The sequence below is a fragment of the Neoarius graeffei genome, chromosome 16 (assembly GCF_027579695.1).
Source record: "Neoarius graeffei isolate fNeoGra1 chromosome 16, fNeoGra1.pri, whole genome shotgun sequence".
NCBI lineage: Eukaryota > Metazoa > Chordata > Actinopteri > Siluriformes > Ariidae > Neoarius > Neoarius graeffei.
The window spans coordinates 25026364-25048477 of NC_083584.1; the positions used below are offsets into that span (position 1 = coordinate 25026364).

At 45.7% G+C, this 22114-nt stretch overlaps 2 protein-coding genes across 3 annotated transcripts in view; one reads left to right on the top strand and one right to left on the bottom strand.

Annotated features, from left to right (window-relative positions):
• The window catches only part of fbxl6 (F-box and leucine-rich repeat protein 6), a 40370-nt gene extending 39782 nt beyond the window's left edge, over positions 1–588 (top strand). For both annotated transcript variants that reach the window (XM_060942681.1, XM_060942682.1), the window contains one exon: positions 205–588. In XM_060942681.1, coding sequence (XP_060798664.1) covers positions 205–334 — 130 coding nt within the window. In that variant the 3' untranslated portion in view covers positions 335–588. The remainder of the gene's footprint in view (positions 1–204) is intronic.
• Positions 589–1676: 1088 nt separating this feature from the next.
• eppk1 (epiplakin 1) overlaps positions 1677–22114 on the bottom strand; it is a 38126-nt gene continuing 17688 nt past the window's right edge. The window contains exon 2 of the mRNA XM_060942673.1: positions 1677–21774. Within this exon, the coding sequence (XP_060798656.1) occupies positions 2420–21754 (19335 nt within the window). The 5' untranslated portion in view covers positions 21755–21774 and the 3' untranslated portion in view covers positions 1677–2419. The remainder of the gene's footprint in view (positions 21775–22114) is intronic.

Below are 22114 nucleotides of genomic sequence, written 5' to 3' on the forward strand. Positions count from 1 at the left end.
CTCCAGCATGCAACTCTGTTGCACAGGGCAGCACAATCCCTGGATGCGCTTGATAAATTTCTAACCATTTTCCTTTTTCTTCCTGACTCCAAAAAAATTATTAACATGTATACATGTCACTGTTTTTTGTGTCTTTTGGAAAAAAAAAAGTTTTGGTTTTTTTTTTTATAGAATTGAGAGTTAACATGGATTTAAATTTCACAGGTTTCTAGTGGGTCAGGCTCCAGCTCTAAGCTACCTGAATCTGTCATCATGCCGTTACCTTCCAAGGGGACTCAAACAAGTTTATCGTGGACTAGAAGACATACATCAGCTCCTGGACAAGTTAAATTAATGTACTGCATAGTTGTTTCTGCTTCAGGAATTTAAGACTTATTTTCCAAACAAACAAGTTCCCCAAAGTGCGAATGTGTGTGTTTTAAAACAGGCTACATAAAACTACCAGTAAGTAAATAAATGACATGTTGACTCTTTGGTATGTCTGTTGTTCCATACAAGTTTTGTTTGTTTTTTTTCTCCTGAGTGGGATAATTTTATTTCTTTAGAGCTTGGGTGTCAATTGTAGTTGTCATTGCCATGTTTTTATACTTTGGCATTTAATACAATGAATATGTTCTTAATCCTGAGTATCTGTTTTGTGAATTCTTACCTTTATAACTTTATTCCAACTTAAGGTACAAAACACTTGTCCACTGGTAGTGTGCATGAGGTAAGGGTTAGGGCGAGAAAACTAATAGTATACCTAGAAGGGGGTGGCACGGTGGTGTAACAGTTAGCATGGTCACCGCACAGCAAGAAGGTCCTGGGTTCGAGGGCCTTTTTGTGTGGAGTTTGCATGTTCTCCCCGTGTCTAGGTGGGTTTCCCCCACAGTCCAAAGACATGCAGGTTAGGTTAATCGGTGGCTCAAAATTGACCGTAGGTGCGAATGTTAATGGTTGTTTGACTCGTCGCCAGGTCATCGCAGGGCTGACGCATTGTCCAGGGTGTACCCTGCCTCTTGCCCATAGTCAACTGGGATAGGCTCCAGCTTGCCTGCAACCCTACAGAGCAGGATAAGTGGCTACAGATAATGGATGGATACCTAGAAGGGTAATTGCAGGATACTTCAAAACTAAAAAGTGGACTAGATGTATATAATCAGTAACTAATAGTATATTCCCAATATGCTAAAAGTATACTTTTATAAACTAAAAAGTGGACTAGAAGTGTGTAACAAGTAAACCAATAGTATATTTCCAGTATACTACAAAGTATACTTTGTATAAAAAGCATACTTCATAGTATACTGGAAATATACTACGAGTTTACTTGTTTTATACTTTAGTCCACTTTTTAAACTCCATAGTATACTGGAAATATACTATGAAGTATGCTTTTGTAAACAAGAGTGGACTACAAGTATAGAACTAGTAAACTATTAGTACAGTATACAAGTTTACTTGTGGTATACTTGCAGTACAAAATAAAAAATACTAGTTGTATACTCAAAGTTGACTTCCCTTCGATTTAAGTATACTTTTTATAAGCTAAAAGTGGGCCAATTTAGTCCCAAGAAGTATTAGATTAGTTTACTTACAAGTATAACGTAAGAACATTGATATCAGTATACTTGGTACACAAAAGTATACTTAAGGAAATATACTTATTTTTGATAAGGGAACACTTAAGAACCGAGTTGAATAAGGAAACTTTATTAGTGTTTTAAAAGGTAAGCATTCAAAGATTCCACTCCTTTCACAATTTAAGAAAAATATAATTGTGTGACATACTTTTCAATATCCAACAATTTTATTCTGAAAACATGAAAAAATGTAGGGAAATAGACAGACAATGATAAATCTCTACAAATGCAATATTTTATGAAGAATGATAAAGATCTACAATAAAAAGCGAACACTCACTTTCCAGTTTTGATGTGCATATACCTTGTATCAATACTCGGTTTAATCAGGTGCAAAGGAAAAATATAATCTGGCTGTAACCATGCATATTTTGTCAGTGCCTCTACACCCACTTGAAATCAGTATTCATGACCTAAGGTTATTTGACGGATGTAGCAGCATCATACTGAAAGTAACTCAGTATAGCTATGGTGTTTAAACACCGTAATGTTACTGTTGGATGGAGAATTTAGAAATAATAAACAAGGCAATACCTTGAACAAAGAATAAAGCACAAGGTACAAACAATCAAGAAGGAGAATTTCTCTAGGTATGAAGAAAGAACATGAGCAAACAGGCAAAACCTGATAGATGACAAAAGAATAAATGCTTAAGAAAGGTATAATAGGTATATCATATGAAAATCATAATATCTAACTGGTTCTTCCAAACCTAAAGACCGCAAACTGAATCAAGTATGTTTTTGTAATTCATTAAGTGAACAAACAGTTAAAGTATTTTTCTCATTTCGTTAAGCTCAGTCAGGTGAAACCATTGTGTGGATGTTTGATGCATCTACTTGCTTTTTGATTCCACAGAAACCAGGACCCATTTTAGTTGTAGGGGTGGTTGTAACGGTCACACAGGACGTTTTCTGACCTATAATTGTGAGCACATGCTCCAAGAAGTATTCAACTGTTATAGTGCCAGATTTAAATTGCTGAACCAGATCTCTTTTCTTTTCCTCTTCAATGTATTCAGAGTCTATCAGTTCCCAGAGGGAAATCTCCTTTCCTTGGAATTTACCTCCTGCTTTCTTTGTGGTGGTGCACTGGAGTGTTGTCTTTGTATGCTCGTCAATGTAAAAGTAAAACTCTCCTGGCTTCACAACAACAAGCAGTTTTAGGCCAGTGTGGGGGTCTCTCACACACCTGCCAAGTAGTTGCAAGTAGGTGAGGTTTTCCTTCGTGTTGGGGTCAAAGAAGCCCTTGGTGTCATCCGACGGGTCGGCAAGAACCTGGTTCATTTCTTTATCAAAATACCCTCTCTCGTAAGCCACCTCTACAGGCACACGGTGGCTGTGCACTGGATCAATGATGCCTCCAGTAGCAATCTGTGCTTCCAGAAGACGGATGCCATGGTCTCTGACGATGAGATCTTTCTTCAAGGCCTGGAACAACGAAATGATGTTTCCTGTGTGAGGGTCAGTGTAGCCAGTGACTGCCTTCTCTGCAGAAAGCAGCTTGCTTTTCCATTCAGCCCCCACGACTCCCTCAGCCACTGCCTCCTCCACTGAGAGTTTTTTGTTCTTCAATGGATCAATCATGAATCCAATGGCAGCTTGAGCCTCCAGTAAAACGAGTGACGTTCCAGCTGTTAGATGTCCTTTGGATTTGGCTTCATAGATGCTCATGGTCTGTTTGGTGGACTGCACAAACACTCCTGCAATGCAGTCGGTTCCCTGCAGGTACCTGCGCACCGAATCCCTAGTGCTTACTTGCTCTGCCGTGACCTTTCCGATGCTCAGGTCTTCAAAAGTTTGCTGGTCAATGATTTTAGATTCAAGTAAATTCTGAGCCGATACTTGCTTTTTGATTCCACGGAAACCAGGGCCCGTTTTAGTTGAAGTGGTGGTGGTGGTCGTAACGGTCACACAGGACGTTTTCTGACCTATAATTGTGAGCACATGCTCCAAGAAGTATTCAACTGTTATAGTGCCAGATTTAAATTGCTGAACCAGATCTCTTTTCTTTTCCTCTTCAATGTATTCAGAGTCTATCAGTTCCCAGAGGGAAATCTCCTTTCCTTGGAATTTACCCCCTGCTTTCTTTGTGGTGGTGCACTGGAGTGTTGTCTTTGTATGCTTGTCAATGTAAAAGTAAAACTCTCCTGGCTTCACAACAACAAGCAGTTTTAGGCCAGTGTGGGGGTCTCTCACACACCTGCCAAGTAGTTGCAAGTAGGTGAGGTTTTCCTTCGTGTTGGGGTCAAAGAAGCCCTTGGTGTCATCCGACGGGTCGGCAAGAACCTGGTTCATTTCTTTATCAAAATACCCTCTCTCGTAAGCCACCTCTACAGGCACACGGTGGCTGTGCACTGGATCAATGATGCCTCCAGTAGCAATCTGTGCTTCCAGAAGACGGATGCCATGGTCTCTGACGATGAGATCTTTCTTCAAGGCCTGGAACAACGAAATGATGTTTCCTGTGTGAGGGTCAGTGTAGCCAGTGACTGCCTTCTCTGCAGAAAGCAGCTTGCTTTTCCATTCAGCCCCCACGACTCCCTCAGCCACTGCCTCCTCCACTGAGAGTTTTTTGTTCTTCAATGGATCAATCATGAATCCAATGGCAGCTTGAGCCTCCAGTAAAACGAGTGACGTTCCAGCTGTTAGATGTCCTTTGGATTTGGCTTCATAGATGCTCATGGTCTGTTTGGTGGACTGCACAAACACTCCTGCAATGCAGTCGGTTCCCTGCAGGTACCTGCGCACCGAATCCCTAGTGCTTACTTGCTCTGCCGTGACCTTTCCGATGCTCAGGTCTTCAAAAGTTTGCTGGTCAATGATTTTAGATTCAAGTAAATTCTGAGCCGATACTTGCTTTTTGATTCCACAGAAACCAGGGCCCGTTTTAGTTGAAGTGGTGGTGGTGGTCGTAACGGTCACACAGGACGTTTTCTGACCTATAATTGTGAGCACATGCTCCAAGAAGTATTCAACTGTTATAGTGCCAGATTTAAATTGCTGAACCAGATCTCTCTTCTTTTCCTCTTCAATGTATTCAGAGTCTATCAGTTCCCAGAGGGAAATCTCCTTTCCTTGGAATTTACCCCCTGCTTTCTTTGTGGTGGTGCACTGGAGTGTTGTCTTTGTATGCTCGTCAATGTAAAAGTAAAACTCTCCTGGCTTCACAACAACAAGCAGTTTTAGGCCAGTGTGGGGGTCTCTCACACACCTGCCAAGTAGTTGCAAGTAGGTGAGGTTTTCCTTCGTGTTGGGGTCAAAGAAGCCCTTGGTGTCATCCGACGGGTCGGCAAGAACCTGGTTCATTTCTTTATCAAAATACCCTCTCTCGTAAGCCACCTCTACAGGCACACGGTGGCTGTGCACTGGATCAATGATGCCTCCAGTAGCAATCTGTGCTTCCAGAAGACGGATGCCATGGTCTCTGACGATGAGATCTTTCTTCAAGGCCTGGAACAACGAAATGATGTTTCCTGTGTGAGGGTCAGTGTAGCCAGTGACTGCCTTCTCTGCAGAAAGCAGCTTGCTTTTCCATTCAGCCCCCACGACTCCCTCAGCCACTGCCTCCTCCACTGAGAGTTTTTTGTTCTTCAATGGATCAATCATGAATCCAATGGCAGCTTGAGCCTCCAGTAAAACGAGTGACGTTCCAGCTGTTAGATGTCCTTTGGATTTGGCTTCATAGATGCTCATGGTCTGTTTGGTGGACTGCACAAACACTCCTGCAATGCAGTCGGTTCCCTGCAGGTACCTGCGCACCGAATCCCTAGTGCTTACTTGCTCTGCCGTGACCTTTCCGATGCTCAGGTCTTCAAAAGTTTGCTGGTCAATGATTTTAGATTCAAGTAAATTCTGAGCCGATACTTGCTTTTTGATTCCACGGAAACCAGGGCCCGTTTTAGTTGAAGTGGTGGTGGTGGTCGTAACGGTCACACAGGACGTTTTCTGACCTATAATTGTGAGCACATGCTCCAAGAAGTATTCAACTGTTATAGTGCCAGATTTAAATTGCTGAACCAGATCTCTTTTCTTTTCCTCTTCAATGTATTCAGAGTCTATCAGTTCCCAGAGGGAAATCTCCTTTCCTTGGAATTTACCCCCTGCTTTCTTTGTGGTGGTGCACTGGAGTGTTGTCTTTGTATGCTCGTCAATGTAAAAGTAAAACTCTCCTGGCTTCACAACAACAAGCAGTTTTAGGCCAGTGTGGGGGTCTCTCACACACCTGCCAAGTAGTTGCAAGTAGGTGAGGTTTTCCTTCGTGTTGGGGTCAAAGAAGCCCTTGGTGTCATCCGACGGGTCGGCAAGAACCTGGTTCATTTCTTTATCAAAATACCCTCTCTCGTAAGCCACCTCTACAGGCACACGGTGGCTGTGCACTGGATCAATGATGCCTCCAGTAGCAATCTGTGCTTCCAGAAGACGGATGCCATGGTCTCTGACGATGAGATCTTTCTTCAAGGCCTGGAACAACGAAATGATGTTTCCTGTGTGAGGGTCAGTGTAGCCAGTGACTGCCTTCTCTGCAGAAAGCAGCTTGCTTTTCCATTCAGCCCCCACGACTCCCTCAGCCACTGCCTCCTCCACTGAGAGTTTTTTGTTCTTCAATGGATCAATCATGAATCCAATGGCAGCTTGAGCCTCCAGTAAAACGAGTGACGTTCCAGCTGTTAGATGTCCTTTGGATTTGGCTTCATAGATGCTCATGGTCTGTTTGGTGGACTGCACAAACACTCCTGCAATGCAGTCGGTTCCCTGCAGGTACCTGCGCACCGAATCCCTAGTGCTTACTTGCTCTGCCGTGACCTTTCCGATGCTCAGGTCTTCAAAAGTTTGCTGGTCAATGATTTTAGATTCAAGTAAATTCTGAGCCGTTACTTGCTTTTTGATTCCACGGAAACCACGGCCCGTTTTAGTTGAAGTGGTGGTGGTGGTGGTCGTAACGGTCACACAGGACGTTTTCTGACCTATAATTGTGAGCACATGCTCCAAGAAGTATTCAACTGTTATAGTGCCAGATTTAAATTGCTGAACCAGATCTCTTTTCTTTTCCTCTTCAATGTATTCAGAGTCTATCAGTTCCCAGAGGGAAATCTCCTTTCCTTGGAATTTACCCCCTGCTTTCTTTGTGGTGGTGCACTGGAGTGTTGTCTTTGTATGCTCGTCAATGTAAAAGTAAAACTCTCCTGGCTTCACAACAACAAGCAGTTTTAGGCCAGTGTGGGGGTCTCTCACACACCTGCCAAGTAGTTGCAAGTAGGTGAGGTTTTCCTTCGTGTTGGGGTCAAAGAAGCCCTTGGTGTCATCCGACGGGTCGGCAAGAACCTGGTTCATTTCTTTATCAAAATACCCTCTCTCGTAAGCCACCTCTACAGGCACACGGTGGCTGTGCACTGGATCAATGATGCCTCCAGTAGCAATCTGTGCTTCCAGAAGACGGATGCCATGGTCTCTGACGATGAGATCTTTCTTCAAGGCCTGGAACAACGAAATGATGTTTCCTGTGTGAGGGTCAGTGTAGCCAGTGACTGCCTTCTCTGCAGAAAGCAGCTTGCTTTTCCATTCAGCCCCCACGACTCCCTCAGCCACTGCCTCCTCCACTGAGAGTTTTTTGTTCTTCAATGGATCAATCATGAATCCAATGGCAGCTTGAGCCTCCAGTAAAACGAGTGACGTTCCAGCTGTTAGATGTCCTTTGGATTTGGCTTCATAGATGCTCATGGTCTGTTTGGTGGACTGCACAAACACTCCTGCAATGCAGTCGGTTCCCTGCAGGTACCTGCGCACCGAATCCCTAGTGCTTACTTGCTCTGCCGTGACCTTTCCGATGCTCAGGTCTTCAAAAGTTTGCTGGTCAATGATTTTAGATTCAAGTAAATTCTGAGCCGTTACTTGCTTTTTGATTCCACGGAAACCACGGCCCGTTTTAGTTGAAGTGGTGGTGGTGGTCGTAACGGTCACACAGGACGTTTTCTGACCTATAATTGTGAGCACATGCTCCAAGAAGTATTCAACTGTTATAGTGCCAGATTTAAATTGCTGAACCAGATCTCTTTTCTTTTCCTCTTCAATGTATTCAGAGTCTATCAGTTCCCAGAGGGAAATCTCCTTTCCTTGGAATTTACCCCCTGCTTTCTTTGTGGTGGTGCACTGGAGTGTTGTCTTTGTATGCTCGTCAATGTAAAAGTAAAACTCTCCTGGCTTCACAACAACAAGCAGTTTTAGGCCAGTGTGGGGGTCTCTCACACACCTGCCAAGTAGTTGCAAGTAGGTGAGGTTTTCCTTCGTGTTGGGGTCAAAGAAGCCCTTGGTGTCATCCGACGGGTCGGCAAGAACCTGGTTCATTTCTTTATCAAAATACCCTCTCTCGTAAGCCACCTCTACAGGCACACGGTGGCTGTGCACTGGATCAATGATGCCTCCAGTAGCAATCTGTGCTTCCAGAAGACGGATGCCATGGTCTCTGACGATGAGATCTTTCTTCAAGGCCTGGAACAACGAAATGATGTTTCCTGTGTGAGGGTCAGTGTAGCCAGTGACTGCCTTCTCTGCAGAAAGCAGCTTGCTTTTCCATTCAGCCCCCACGACTCCCTCAGCCACTGCCTCCTCCACTGAGAGTTTTTTGTTCTTCAATGGATCAATCATGAATCCAATGGCAGCTTGAGCCTCCAGTAAAACGAGTGACGTTCCAGCTGTTAGATGTCCTTTGGATTTGGCTTCATAGATGCTCATGGTCTGTTTGGTGGACTGCACAAACACTCCTGCAATGCAGTCGGTTCCCTGCAGGTACCTGCGCACCGAATCCCTAGTGCTTACTTGCTCTGCCGTGACCTTTCCGATGCTCAGGTCTTCAAAAGTTTGCTGGTCAATGATTTTAGATTCAAGTAAATTCTGAGCCGTTACTTGCTTTTTGATTCCACGGAAACCACGGCCCGTTTTAGTTGAAGTGGTGGTGGTGGTGGTCGTAACGGTCACACAGGACGTTTTCTGACCTATAATTGTGAGCACATGCTCCAAGAAGTATTCAACTGTTATAGTGCCAGATTTAAATTGCTGAACCAGATCTCTTTTCTTTTCCTCTTCAATGTATTCAGAGTCTATCAGTTCCCAGAGGGAAATCTCCTTTCCTTGGAATTTACCCCCTGCTTTCTTTGTGGTGGTGCACTGGAGTGTTGTCTTTGTATGCTCGTCAATGTAAAAGTAAAACTCTCCTGGCTTCACAACAACAAGCAGTTTTAGGCCAGTGTGGGGGTCTCTCACACACCTGCCAAGTAGTTGCAAGTAGGTGAGGTTTTCCTTCGTGTTGGGGTCAAAGAAGCCCTTGGTGTCATCCGACGGGTCGGCAAGAACCTGGTTCATTTCTTTATCAAAATACCCTCTCTCGTAAGCCACCTCTACAGGCACACGGTGGCTGTGCACTGGATCAATGATGCCTCCAGTAGCAATCTGTGCTTCCAGAAGACGGATGCCATGGTCTCTGACGATGAGATCTTTCTTCAAGGCCTGGAACAACGAAATGATGTTTCCTGTGTGAGGGTCAGTGTAGCCAGTGACTGCCTTCTCTGCAGAAAGCAGCTTGCTTTTCCATTCAGCCCCCACGACTCCCTCAGCCACTGCCTCCTCCACTGAGAGTTTTTTGTTCTTCAATGGATCAATCATGAATCCAATGGCAGCTTGAGCCTCCAGTAAAACGAGTGACGTTCCAGCTGTTAGATGTCCTTTGGATTTGGCTTCATAGATGCTCATGGTCTGTTTGGTGGACTGCACAAACACTCCTGCAATGCAGTCGGTTCCCTGCAGGTACCTGCGCACCGAATCCCTAGTGCTTACTTGCTCTGCCGTGACCTTTCCGATGCTCAGGTCTTCAAAAGTTTGCTGGTCAATGATTTTAGATTCAAGTAAATTCTGAGCCGATACTTGCTTTTTGATTCCACAGAAACCAGGGCCCGTTTTAGTTGAAGTGGTGGTGGTGGTCGTAACGGTCACACAGGACGTTTTCTGACCTATAATTGTGAGCACATGCTCCAAGAAGTATTCAACTGTTATAGTGCCAGATTTAAATTGCTGAACCAGATCTCTCTTCTTTTCCTCTTCAATGTATTCAGAGTCTATCAGTTCCCAGAGGGAAATCTCCTTTCCTTGGAATTTACCCCCTGCTTTCTTTGTGGTGGTGCACTGGAGTGTTGTCTTTGTATGCTCGTCAATGTAAAAGTAAAACTCTCCTGGCTTCACAACAACAAGCAGTTTTAGGCCAGTGTGGGGGTCTCTCACACACCTGCCAAGTAGTTGCAAGTAGGTGAGGTTTTCCTTCGTGTTGGGGTCAAAGAAGCCCTTGGTGTCATCCGACGGGTCGGCAAGAACCTGGTTCATTTCTTTATCAAAATACCCTCTCTCGTAAGCCACCTCTACAGGCACACGGTGGCTGTGCACTGGATCAATGATGCCTCCAGTAGCAATCTGTGCTTCCAGAAGACGGATGCCATGGTCTCTGACGATGAGATCTTTCTTCAAGGCCTGGAACAACGAAATGATGTTTCCTGTGTGAGGGTCAGTGTAGCCAGTGACTGCCTTCTCTGCAGAAAGCAGCTTGCTTTTCCATTCAGCCCCCACGACTCCCTCAGCCACTGCCTCCTCCACTGAGAGTTTTTTGTTCTTCAATGGATCAATCATGAATCCAATGGCAGCTTGAGCCTCCAGTAAAACGAGTGACGTTCCAGCTGTTAGATGTCCTTTGGATTTGGCTTCATAGATGCTCATGGTCTGTTTGGTGGACTGCACAAACACTCCTGCAATGCAGTCGGTTCCCTGCAGGTACCTGCGCACCGAATCCCTAGTGCTTACTTGCTCTGCCGTGACCTTTCCGATGCTCAGGTCTTCAAAAGTTTGCTGGTCAATGATTTTAGATTCAAGTAAATTCTGAGCCGATACTTGCTTTTTGATTCCACGGAAACCAGGGCCCGTTTTAGTTGAAGTGGTGGTGGTGGTCGTAACGGTCACACAGGACGTTTTCTGACCTATAATTGTGAGCACATGCTCCAAGAAGTATTCAACTGTTATAGTGCCAGATTTAAATTGCTGAACCAGATCTCTTTTCTTTTCCTCTTCAATGTATTCAGAGTCTATCAGTTCCCAGAGGGAAATCTCCTTTCCTTGGAATTTACCCCCTGCTTTCTTTGTGGTGGTGCACTGGAGTGTTGTCTTTGTATGCTCGTCAATGTAAAAGTAAAACTCTCCTGGCTTCACAACAACAAGCAGTTTTAGGCCAGTGTGGGGGTCTCTCACACACCTGCCAAGTAGTTGCAAGTAGGTGAGGTTTTCCTTCGTGTTGGGGTCAAAGAAGCCCTTGGTGTCATCCGACGGGTCGGCAAGAACCTGGTTCATTTCTTTATCAAAATACCCTCTCTCGTAAGCCACCTCTACAGGCACACGGTGGCTGTGCACTGGATCAATGATGCCTCCAGTAGCAATCTGTGCTTCCAGAAGACGGATGCCATGGTCTCTGACGATGAGATCTTTCTTCAAGGCCTGGAACAACGAAATGATGTTTCCTGTGTGAGGGTCAGTGTAGCCAGTGACTGCCTTCTCTGCAGAAAGCAGCTTGCTTTTCCATTCAGCCCCCACGACTCCCTCAGCCACTGCCTCCTCCACTGAGAGTTTTTTGTTCTTCAATGGATCAATCATGAATCCAATGGCAGCTTGAGCCTCCAGTAAAACGAGTGACGTTCCAGCTGTTAGATGTCCTTTGGATTTGGCTTCATAGATGCTCATGGTCTGTTTGGTGGACTGCACAAACACTCCTGCAATGCAGTCGGTTCCCTGCAGGTACCTGCGCACCGAATCCCTAGTGCTTACTTGCTCTGCCGTGACCTTTCCGATGCTCAGGTCTTCAAAAGTTTGCTGGTCAATGATTTTAGATTCAAGTAAATTCTGAGCCGTTACTTGCTTTTTGATTCCACGGAAACCACGGCCCGTTTTAGTTGAAGTGGTGGTGGTGGTGGTCGTAACGGTCACACAGGACGTTTTCTGACCTATAATTGTGAGCACATGCTCCAAGAAGTATTCAACTGTTATAGTGCCAGATTTAAATTGCTGAACCAGATCTCTTTTCTTTTCCTCTTCAATGTATTCAGAGTCTATCAGTTCCCAGAGGGAAATCTCCTTTCCTTGGAATTTACCCCCTGCTTTCTTTGTGGTGGTGCACTGGAGTGTTGTCTTTGTATGCTCGTCAATGTAAAAGTAAAACTCTCCTGGCTTCACAACAACAAGCAGTTTTAGGCCAGTGTGGGGGTCTCTCACACACCTGCCAAGTAGTTGCAAGTAGGTGAGGTTTTCCTTCGTGTTGGGGTCAAAGAAGCCCTTGGTGTCATCCGACGGGTCGGCAAGAACCTGGTTCATTTCTTTATCAAAATACCCTCTCTCGTAAGCCACCTCTACAGGCACACGGTGGCTGTGCACTGGATCAATGATGCCTCCAGTAGCAATCTGTGCTTCCAGAAGACGGATGCCATGGTCTCTGACGATGAGATCTTTCTTCAAGGCCTGGAACAACGAAATGATGTTTCCTGTGTGAGGGTCAGTGTAGCCAGTGACTGCCTTCTCTGCAGAAAGCAGCTTGCTTTTCCATTCAGCCCCCACGACTCCCTCAGCCACTGCCTCCTCCACTGAGAGTTTTTTGTTCTTCAATGGATCAATCATGAATCCAATGGCAGCTTGAGCCTCCAGTAAAACGAGTGACGTTCCAGCTGTTAGATGTCCTTTGGATTTGGCTTCATAGATGCTCATGGTCTGTTTGGTGGACTGCACAAACACTCCTGCAATGCAGTCGGTTCCCTGCAGGTACCTGCGCACCGAATCCCTAGTGCTTACTTGCTCTGCCGTGACCTTTCCGATGCTCAGGTCTTCAAAAGTTTGCTGGTCAATGATTTTAGATTCAAGTAAATTCTGAGCCGTTACTTGCTTTTTGATTCCACGGAAACCACGGCCCGTTTTAGTTGAAGTGGTGGTGGTGGTCGTAACGGTCACACAGGACGTTTTCTGACCTATAATTGTGAGCACATGCTCCAAGAAGTATTCAACTGTTATAGTGCCAGATTTAAATTGCTGAACCAGATCTCTTTTCTTTTCCTCTTCAATGTATTCAGAGTCTATCAGTTCCCAGAGGGAAATCTCCTTTCCTTGGAATTTACCCCCTGCTTTCTTTGTGGTGGTGCACTGGAGTGTTGTCTTTGTATGCTCGTCAATGTAAAAGTAAAACTCTCCTGGCTTCACAACAACAAGCAGTTTTAGGCCAGTGTGGGGGTCTCTCACACACCTGCCAAGTAGTTGCAAGTAGGTGAGGTTTTCCTTCGTGTTGGGGTCAAAGAAGCCCTTGGTGTCATCCGACGGGTCGGCAAGAACCTGGTTCATTTCTTTATCAAAATACCCTCTCTCGTAAGCCACCTCTACAGGCACACGGTGGCTGTGCACTGGATCAATGATGCCTCCAGTAGCAATCTGTGCTTCCAGAAGACGGATGCCATGGTCTCTGACGATGAGATCTTTCTTCAAGGCCTGGAACAACGAAATGATGTTTCCTGTGTGAGGGTCAGTGTAGCCAGTGACTGCCTTCTCTGCAGAAAGCAGCTTGCTTTTCCATTCAGCCCCCACGACTCCCTCAGCCACTGCCTCCTCCACTGAGAGTTTTTTGTTCTTCAATGGATCAATCATGAATCCAATGGCAGCTTGAGCCTCCAGTAAAACGAGTGACGTTCCAGCTGTTAGATGTCCTTTGGATTTGGCTTCATAGATGCTCATGGTCTGTTTGGTGGACTGCACAAACACTCCTGCAATGCAGTCGGTTCCCTGCAGGTACCTGCGCACCGAATCCCTAGTGCTTACTTGCTCTGCCGTGACCTTTCCGATGCTCAGGTCTTCAAAAGTTTGCTGGTCAATGATTTTAGATTCAAGTAAATTCTGAGCCGTTACTTGCTTTTTGATTCCACGGAAACCACGGCCCGTTTTAGTTGAAGTGGTGGTGGTGGTGGTCGTAACGGTCACACAGGACGTTTTCTGACCTATAATTGTGAGCACATGCTCCAAGAAGTATTCAACTGTTATAGTGCCAGATTTAAATTGCTGAACCAGATCTCTTTTCTTTTCCTCTTCAATGTATTCAGAGTCTATCAGTTCCCAGAGGGAAATCTCCTTTCCTTGGAATTTACCCCCTGCTTTCTTTGTGGTGGTGCACTGGAGTGTTGTCTTTGTATGCTCGTCAATGTAAAAGTAAAACTCTCCTGGCTTCACAACAACAAGCAGTTTTAGGCCAGTGTGGGGGTCTCTCACACACCTGCCAAGTAGTTGCAAGTAGGTGAGGTTTTCCTTCGTGTTGGGGTCAAAGAAGCCCTTGGTGTCATCCGACGGGTCGGCAAGAACCTGGTTCATTTCTTTATCAAAATACCCTCTCTCGTAAGCCACCTCTACAGGCACACGGTGGCTGTGCACTGGATCAATGATGCCTCCAGTAGCAATCTGTGCTTCCAGAAGACGGATGCCATGGTCTCTGACGATGAGATCTTTCTTCAAGGCCTGGAACAACGAAATGATGTTTCCTGTGTGAGGGTCAGTGTAGCCAGTGACTGCCTTCTCTGCAGAAAGCAGCTTGCTTTTCCATTCAGCCCCCACGACTCCCTCAGCCACTGCCTCCTCCACTGAGAGTTTTTTGTTCTTCAATGGATCAATCATGAATCCAATGGCAGCTTGAGCCTCCAGTAAAACGAGTGACGTTCCAGCTGTTAGATGTCCTTTGGATTTGGCTTCATAGATGCTCATGGTCTGTTTGGTGGACTGCACAAACACTCCTGCAATGCAGTCGGTTCCCTGCAGGTACCTGCGCACCGAATCCCTAGTGCTTACTTGCTCTGCCGTGACCTTTCCGATGCTCAGGTCTTCAAAAGTTTGCTGGTCAATGATTTTAGATTCAAGTAAATTCTGAGCCGATACTTGCTTTTTGATTCCACGGAAACCAGGGCCCGTTTTAGTTGAAGTGGTGGTGGTGGTGGTCGTAACGGTCACACAGGACGTTTTCTGACCTATAATTGTGAGCACATGCTCCAAGAAGTATTCAACTGTTATAGTGCCAGATTTAAATTGCTGAACCAGATCTCTTTTCTTTTCCTCTTCAATGTATTCAGAGTCTATCAGTTCCCAGAGGGAAATCTCCTTTCCTTGGAATTTACCCCCTGCTTTCTTTGTGGTGGTGCACTGGAGTGTTGTCTTTGTATGCTCGTCAATGTAAAAGTAAAACTCTCCTGGCTTCACAACAACAAGCAGTTTTAGGCCAGTGTGGGGGTCTCTCACACACCTGCCAAGTAGTTGCAAGTAGGTGAGGTTTTCCTTCGTGTTGGGGTCAAAGAAGCCCTTGGTGTCATCCGACGGGTCGGCAAGAACCTGGTTCATTTCTTTATCAAAATACCCTCTCTCGTAAGCCACCTCTACAGGCACACGGTGGCTGTGCACTGGATCAATGATGCCTCCAGTAGCAATCTGTGCTTCCAGAAGACGGATGCCATGGTCTCTGACGATGAGATCTTTCTTCAAGGCCTGGAACAACGAAATGATGTTTCCTGTGTGAGGGTCAGTGTAGCCAGTGACTGCCTTCTCTGCAGAAAGCAGCTTGCTTTTCCATTCAGCCCCCACGACTCCCTCAGCCACTGCCTCCTCCACTGAGAGTTTTTTGTTCTTCAATGGATCAATCATGAATCCAATGGCAGCTTGAGCCTCCAGTAAAACGAGTGACGTTCCAGCTGTTAGATGTCCTTTGGATTTGGCTTCATAGATGCTCATGGTCTGTTTGGTGGACTGCACAAACACTCCTGCAATGCAGTCGGTTCCCTGCAGGTACCTGCGCACCGAATCCCTAGTGCTTACTTGCTCTGCCGTGACCTTTCCGATGCTCAGGTCTTCAAAAGTTTGCTGGTCAATGATTTTAGATTCAAGTAAATTCTGAGCCGATACTTGCTTTTTGATTCCACAGAAACCAGGGCCCGTTTTAGTTGAAGTGGTGGTGGTGGTCGTAACGGTCACACAGGACGTTTTCTGACCTATAATTGTGAGCACATGCTCCAAGAAGTATTCAACTGTTATAGTGCCAGATTTAAATTGCTGAACCAGATCTCTCTTCTTTTCCTCTTCAATGTATTCAGAGTCTATCAGTTCCCAGAGGGAAATCTCCTTTCCTTGGAATTTACCCCCTGCTTTCTTTGTGGTGGTGCACTGGAGTGTTGTCTTTGTATGCTCGTCAATGTAAAAGTAAAACTCTCCTGGCTTCACAACAACAAGCAGTTTTAGGCCAGTGTGGGGGTCTCTCACACACCTGCCAAGTAGTTGCAAGTAGGTGAGGTTTTCCTTCGTGTTGGGGTCAAAGAAGCCCTTGGTGTCATCCGACGGGTCGGCAAGAACCTGGTTCATTTCTTTATCAAAATACCCTCTCTCGTAAGCCACCTCTACAGGCACACGGTGGCTGTGCACTGGATCAATGATGCCTCCAGTAGCAATCTGTGCTTCCAGAAGACGGATGCCATGGTCTCTGACGATGAGATCTTTCTTCAAGGCCTGGAACAACGAAATGATGTTTCCTGTGTGAGGGTCAGTGTAGCCAGTGACTGCCTTCTCTGCAGAAAGCAGCTTGCTTTTCCATTCAGCCCCCACGACTCCCTCAGCCACTGCCTCCTCCACTGAGAGTTTTTTGTTCTTCAATGGATCAATCATGAATCCAATGGCAGCTTGAGCCTCCAGTAAAACGAGTGACGTTCCAGCTGTTAGATGTCCTTTGGATTTGGCTTCATAGATGCTCATGGTCTGTTTGGTGGACTGCACAAACACTCCTGCAATGCAGTCGGTTCCCTGCAGGTACCTGCGCACCGAATCCCTAGTGCTTACTTGCTCTGCCGTGACCTTTCCGATGCTCAGGTCTTCAAAAGTTTGCTGGTCAATGATTTTAGATTCAAGTAAATTCTGAGCCGTTACTTGCTTTTTGATTCCACGGAAACCACGGCCCGTTTTAGTTGAAGTGGTGGTGGTGGTGGTCGTAACGGTCACACAGGACGTTTTCTGACCTATAATTGTGAGCACATGCTCCAAGAAGTATTCAACTGTTATAGTGCCAGATTTAAATTGCTGAACCAGATCTCTTTTCTTTTCCTCTTCAATGTATTCAGAGTCTATCAGTTCCCAGAGGGAAATCTCCTTTCCTTGGAATTTACCCCCTGCTTTCTTTGTGGTGGTGCACTGGAGTGTTGTCTTTGTATGCTCGTCAATGTAAAAGTAAAACTCTCCTGGCTTCACAACAACAAGCAGTTTTAGGCCAGTGTGGGGGTCTCTCACACACCTGCCAAGTAGTTGCAAGTAGGTGAGGTTTTCCTTCGTGTTGGGGTCAAAGAAGCCCTTGGTGTCATCCGACGGGTCGGCAAGAACCTGGTTCATTTCTTTATCAAAATACCCTCTCTCGTAAGCCACCTCTACAGGCACACGGTGGCTGTGCACTGGATCAATGATGCCTCCAGTAGCAATCTGTGCTTCCAGAAGACGGATGCCATGGTCTCTGACGATGAGATCTTTCTTCAAGGCCTGGAACAACGAAATGATGTTTCCTGTGTGAGGGTCAGTGTAGCCAGTGACTGCCTTCTCTGCAGAAAGCAGCTTGCTTTTCCATTCAGCCCCCACGACTCCCTCAGCCACTGCCTCCTCCACTGAGAGTTTTTTGTTCTTCAATGGATCAATCATGAATCCAATGGCAGCTTGAGCCTCCAGTAAAACGAGTGACGTTCCAGCTGTTAGATGTCCTTTGGATTTGGCTTCATAGATGCTCATGGTCTGTTTGGTGGACTGCACAAACACTCCTGCAATGCAGTCGGTTCCCTGCAGGTACCTGCGCACCGAATCCCTAGTGCTTACTTGCTCTGCCGTGACCTTTCCGATGCTCAGGTCTTCAAAAGTTTGCTGGTCAATGATTTTAGATTCAAGTAAATTCTGAGCCGATACTTGCTTTTTGATTCCACGGAAACCAGGGCCCGTTTTAGTTGAAGTGGTGGTGGTGGTGGTCGTAACGGTCACACAGGACGTTTTCTGACCTATAATTGTGAGCACATGCTCCAAGAAGTATTCAACTGTTATAGTGCCAGATTTAAATTGCTGAACCAGATCTCTTTTCTTTTCCTCTTCAATGTATTCAGAGTCTATCAGTTCCCAGAGGGAAATCTCCTTTCCTTGGAATTTACCCCCTGCTTTCTTTGTGGTGGTGCACTGGAGTGTTGTCTTTGTATGCTCGTCAATGTAAAAGTAAAACTCTCCTGGCTTCACAACAACAAGCAGTTTTAGGCCAGTGTGGGGGTCTCTCACACACCTGCCAAGTAGTTGCAAGTAGGTGAGGTTTTCCTTCGTGTTGGGGTCAAAGAAGCCCTTGGTGTCATCCGACGGGTCGGCAAGAACCTGGTTCATTTCTTTATCAAAATACCCTCTCTCGTAAGCCACCTCTACAGGCACACGGTGGCTGTGCACTGGATCAATGATGCCTCCAGTAGCAATCTGTGCTTCCAGAAGACGGATGCCATGGTCTCTGACGATGAGATCTTTCTTCAAGGCCTGGAACAACGAAATGATGTTTCCTGTGTGAGGGTCAGTGTAGCCAGTGACTGCCTTCTCTGCAGAAAGCAGCTTGCTTTTCCATTCAGCCCCCACGACTCCCTCAGCCACTGCCTCCTCCACTGAGAGTTTTTTGTTCTTCAATGGATCAATCATGAATCCAATGGCAGCTTGAGCCTCCAGTAAAACGAGTGACGTTCCAGCTGTTAGATGTCCTTTGGATTTGGCTTCATAGATGCTCATGGTCTGTTTGGTGGACTGCACAAACACTCCTGCAATGCAGTCGGTTCCCTGCAGGTACCTGCGCACCGAATCCCTAGTGCTTACTTGCTCTGCCGTGACCTTTCCGATGCTCAGGTCTTCAAAAGTTTGCTGGTCAATGATTTTAGATTCAAGTAAATTCTGAGCCGATACTTGCTTTTTGATTCCACAGAAACCAGGGCCCGTTTTAGTTGAAGTGGTGGTGGTGGTCGTAACGGTCACACAGGACGTTTTCTGACCTATAATTGTGAGCACATGCTCCAAGAAGTATTCAACTGTTATAGTGCCAGATTTAAATTGCTGAACCAGATCTCTCTTCTTTTCCTCTTCAATGTATTCAGAGTCTATCAGTTCCCAGAGGGAAATCTCCTTTCCTTGGAATTTACCCCCTGCTTTCTTTGTGGTGGTGCACTGGAGTGTTGTCTTTGTATGCTCGTCAATGTAAAAGTAAAACTCTCCTGGCTTCACAACAACAAGCAGTTTTAGGCCAGTGTGGGGGTCTCTCACACACCTGCCAAGTAGTTGCAAGTAGGTGAGGTTTTCCTTCGTGTTGGGGTCAAAGAAGCCCTTGGTGTCATCCGACGGGTCGGCAAGAACCTGGTTCATTTCTTTATCAAAATACCCTCTCTCGTAAGCCACCTCTACAGGCACACGGTGGCTGTGCACTGGATCAATGATGCCTCCAGTAGCAATCTGTGCTTCCAGAAGACGGATGCCATGGTCTCTGACGATGAGATCTTTCTTCAAGGCCTGGAACAACGAAATGATGTTTCCTGTGTGAGGGTCAGTGTAGCCAGTGACTGCCTTCTCTGCAGAAAGCAGCTTGCTTTTCCATTCAGCCCCCACGACTCCCTCAGCCACTGCCTCCTCCACTGAGAGTTTTTTGTTCTTCAATGGATCAATCATGAATCCAATGGCAGCTTGAGCCTCCAGTAAAACGAGTGACGTTCCAGCTGTTAGATGTCCTTTGGATTTGGCTTCATAGATGCTCATGGTCTGTTTGGTGGACTGCACAAACACTCCTGCAATGCAGTCGGTTCCCTGCAGGTACCTGCGCACCGAATCCCTAGTGCTTACTTGCTCTGCCGTGACCTTTCCGATGCTCAGGTCTTCAAAAGTTTGCTGGTCAATGATTTTAGATTCAAGTAAATTCTGAGCCGATACTTGCTTTTTGATTCCACGGAAACCACGGCCCGTTTTAGTTGAAGTGGTGGTGGTGGTGGTCGTAACGGTCACACAGGACGTTTTCTGACCTATAATTGTGAGCACATGCTCCAAGAAGTATTCAACTGTTATAGTGCCAGATTTAAATTGCTGAACCAGATCTCTTTTCTTTTCCTCTTCAATGTATTCAGAGTCTATCAGTTCCCAGAGGGAAATCTCCTTTCCTTGGAATTTACCCCCTGCTTTCTTTGTGGTGGTGCACTGGAGTGTTGTCTTTGTATGCTCGTCAATGTAAAAGTAAAACTCTCCTGGCTTCACAACAACAAGCAGTTTTAGGCCAGTGTGGGGGTCTCTCACACACCTGCCAAGTAGTTGCAAGTAGGTGAGGTTTTCCTTCGTGTTGGGGTCAAAGAAGCCCTTGGTGTCATCCGACGGGTCGGCAAGAACCTGGTTCATTTCTTTATCAAAATACCCTCTCTCGTAAGCCACCTCTACAGGCACACGGTGGCTGTGCACTGGATCAATGATGCCTCCAGTAGCAATCTGTGCTTCCAGAAGACGGATGCCATGGTCTCTGACGATGAGATCTTTCTTCAAGGCCTGGAACAACGAAATGATGTTTCCTGTGTGAGGGTCAGTGTAGCCAGTGACTGCCTTCTCTGCAGAAAGCAGCTTGCTTTTCCATTCAGCCCCCACGACTCCCTCAGCCACTGCCTCCTCCACTGAGAGTTTTTTGTTCTTCAATGGATCAATCATGAATCCAATGGCAGCTTGAGCCTCCAGTAAAACGAGTGACGTTCCAGCTGTTAGATGTCCTTTGGATTTGGCTTCATAGATGCTCATGGTCTGTTTGGTGGACTGCACAAACACTCCTGCAATGCAGTCGGTTCCCTGCAGGTACCTGCGCACCGAATCCCTAGTGCTTACTTGCTCTGCCGTGACCTTTCCGATGCTCAGGTCTTCAAAAGTTTGCTGGTCAATGATTTTAGATTCAAGTAAATTCTGAGCCGTTACTTGCTTTTTGATTCCACGGAAACCACGGCCCGTTTTAGTTGAAGTGGTGGTGGTGGTCGTAACGGTCACACAGGACGTTTTCTGACCTATAATTGTGAGCACATGCTCCAAGAAGTATTCAACTGTTATAGTGCCAGATTTAAATTGCTGAACCAGATCTCTTTTCTTTTCCTCTTCAATGTATTCAGAGTCTATCAGTTCCCAGAGGGAAATCTCCTTTCCTTGGAATTTACCCCCTGCTTTCTTTGTGGTGGTGCACTGGAGTGTTGTCTTTGTATGCTCGTCAATGTAAAAGTAAAACTCTCCTGGCTTCACAACAACAAGCAGTTTTAGGCCAGTGTGGGGGTCTCTCACACACCTGCCAAGTAGTTGCAAGTAGGTGAGGTTTTCCTTCGTGTTGGGGTCAAAGAAGCCCTTGGTGTCATCCGACGGGTCGGCAAGAACCTGGTTCATTTCTTTATCAAAATACCCTCTCTCGTAAGCCACCTCTACAGGCACACGGTGGCTGTGCACTGGATCAATGATGCCTCCAGTAGCAATCTGTGCTTCCAGAAGACGGATGCCATGGTCTCTGACGATGAGATCTTTCTTCAAGGCCTGGAACAACGAAATGATGTTTCCTGTGTGAGGGTCAGTGTAGCCAGTGACTGCCTTCTCTGCAGAAAGCAGCTTGCTTTTCCATTCAGCCCCCACGACTCCCTCAGCCACTGCCTCCTCCACTGAGAGTTTTTTGTTCTTCAATGGATCAATCATGAATCCAATGGCAGCTTGAGCCTCCAGTAAAACGAGTGACGTTCCAGCTGTTAGATGTCCTTTGGATTTGGCTTCATAGATGCTCATGGTCTGTTTGGTGGACTGCACAAACACTCCTGCAATGCAGTCGGTTCCCTGCAGGTACCTGCGCACCGAATCCCTAGTGCTTACTTGCTCTGCTGTGACTTTTCCGTTGCAAAGGTCTTCAAATAATGACTTGTCAATAATTTTTGATTCTAGCAAGTTCTGAGCTGTTACTTTCTTTTTGATGCCTTGGAAGGTGACCACAATTTCTTGTCTTTGGCTTTTTTCCTGATGTGACATTTTGAGGATCTTTTGGTGGCCTGTAAATAAATTAAAAAAATGTAAAATTAATTTGTAAATTAAAATATATAAAACATGCAAATAATTTGCAATTAATTTTCTGCCTATGTTTAACATATAGGAGAGTACTACTAGCAATGACAATGGAAGCAATGTTTTGCATTCAATCTTCTGCTTTTGAAGGGTCAGTACACAAAGTTGCACAGATCTTCATATCCAATAGACAGCATAATAAAACTCTTGTATTACCTTAAAAACATTTCTTATTATTACTATGAACAAAACCAATAAATATTTTTTTTATTGCTACCGAATGCAAGATTTTCCCTGTTCTCCAACGCGTGCCATTTTTATACACAA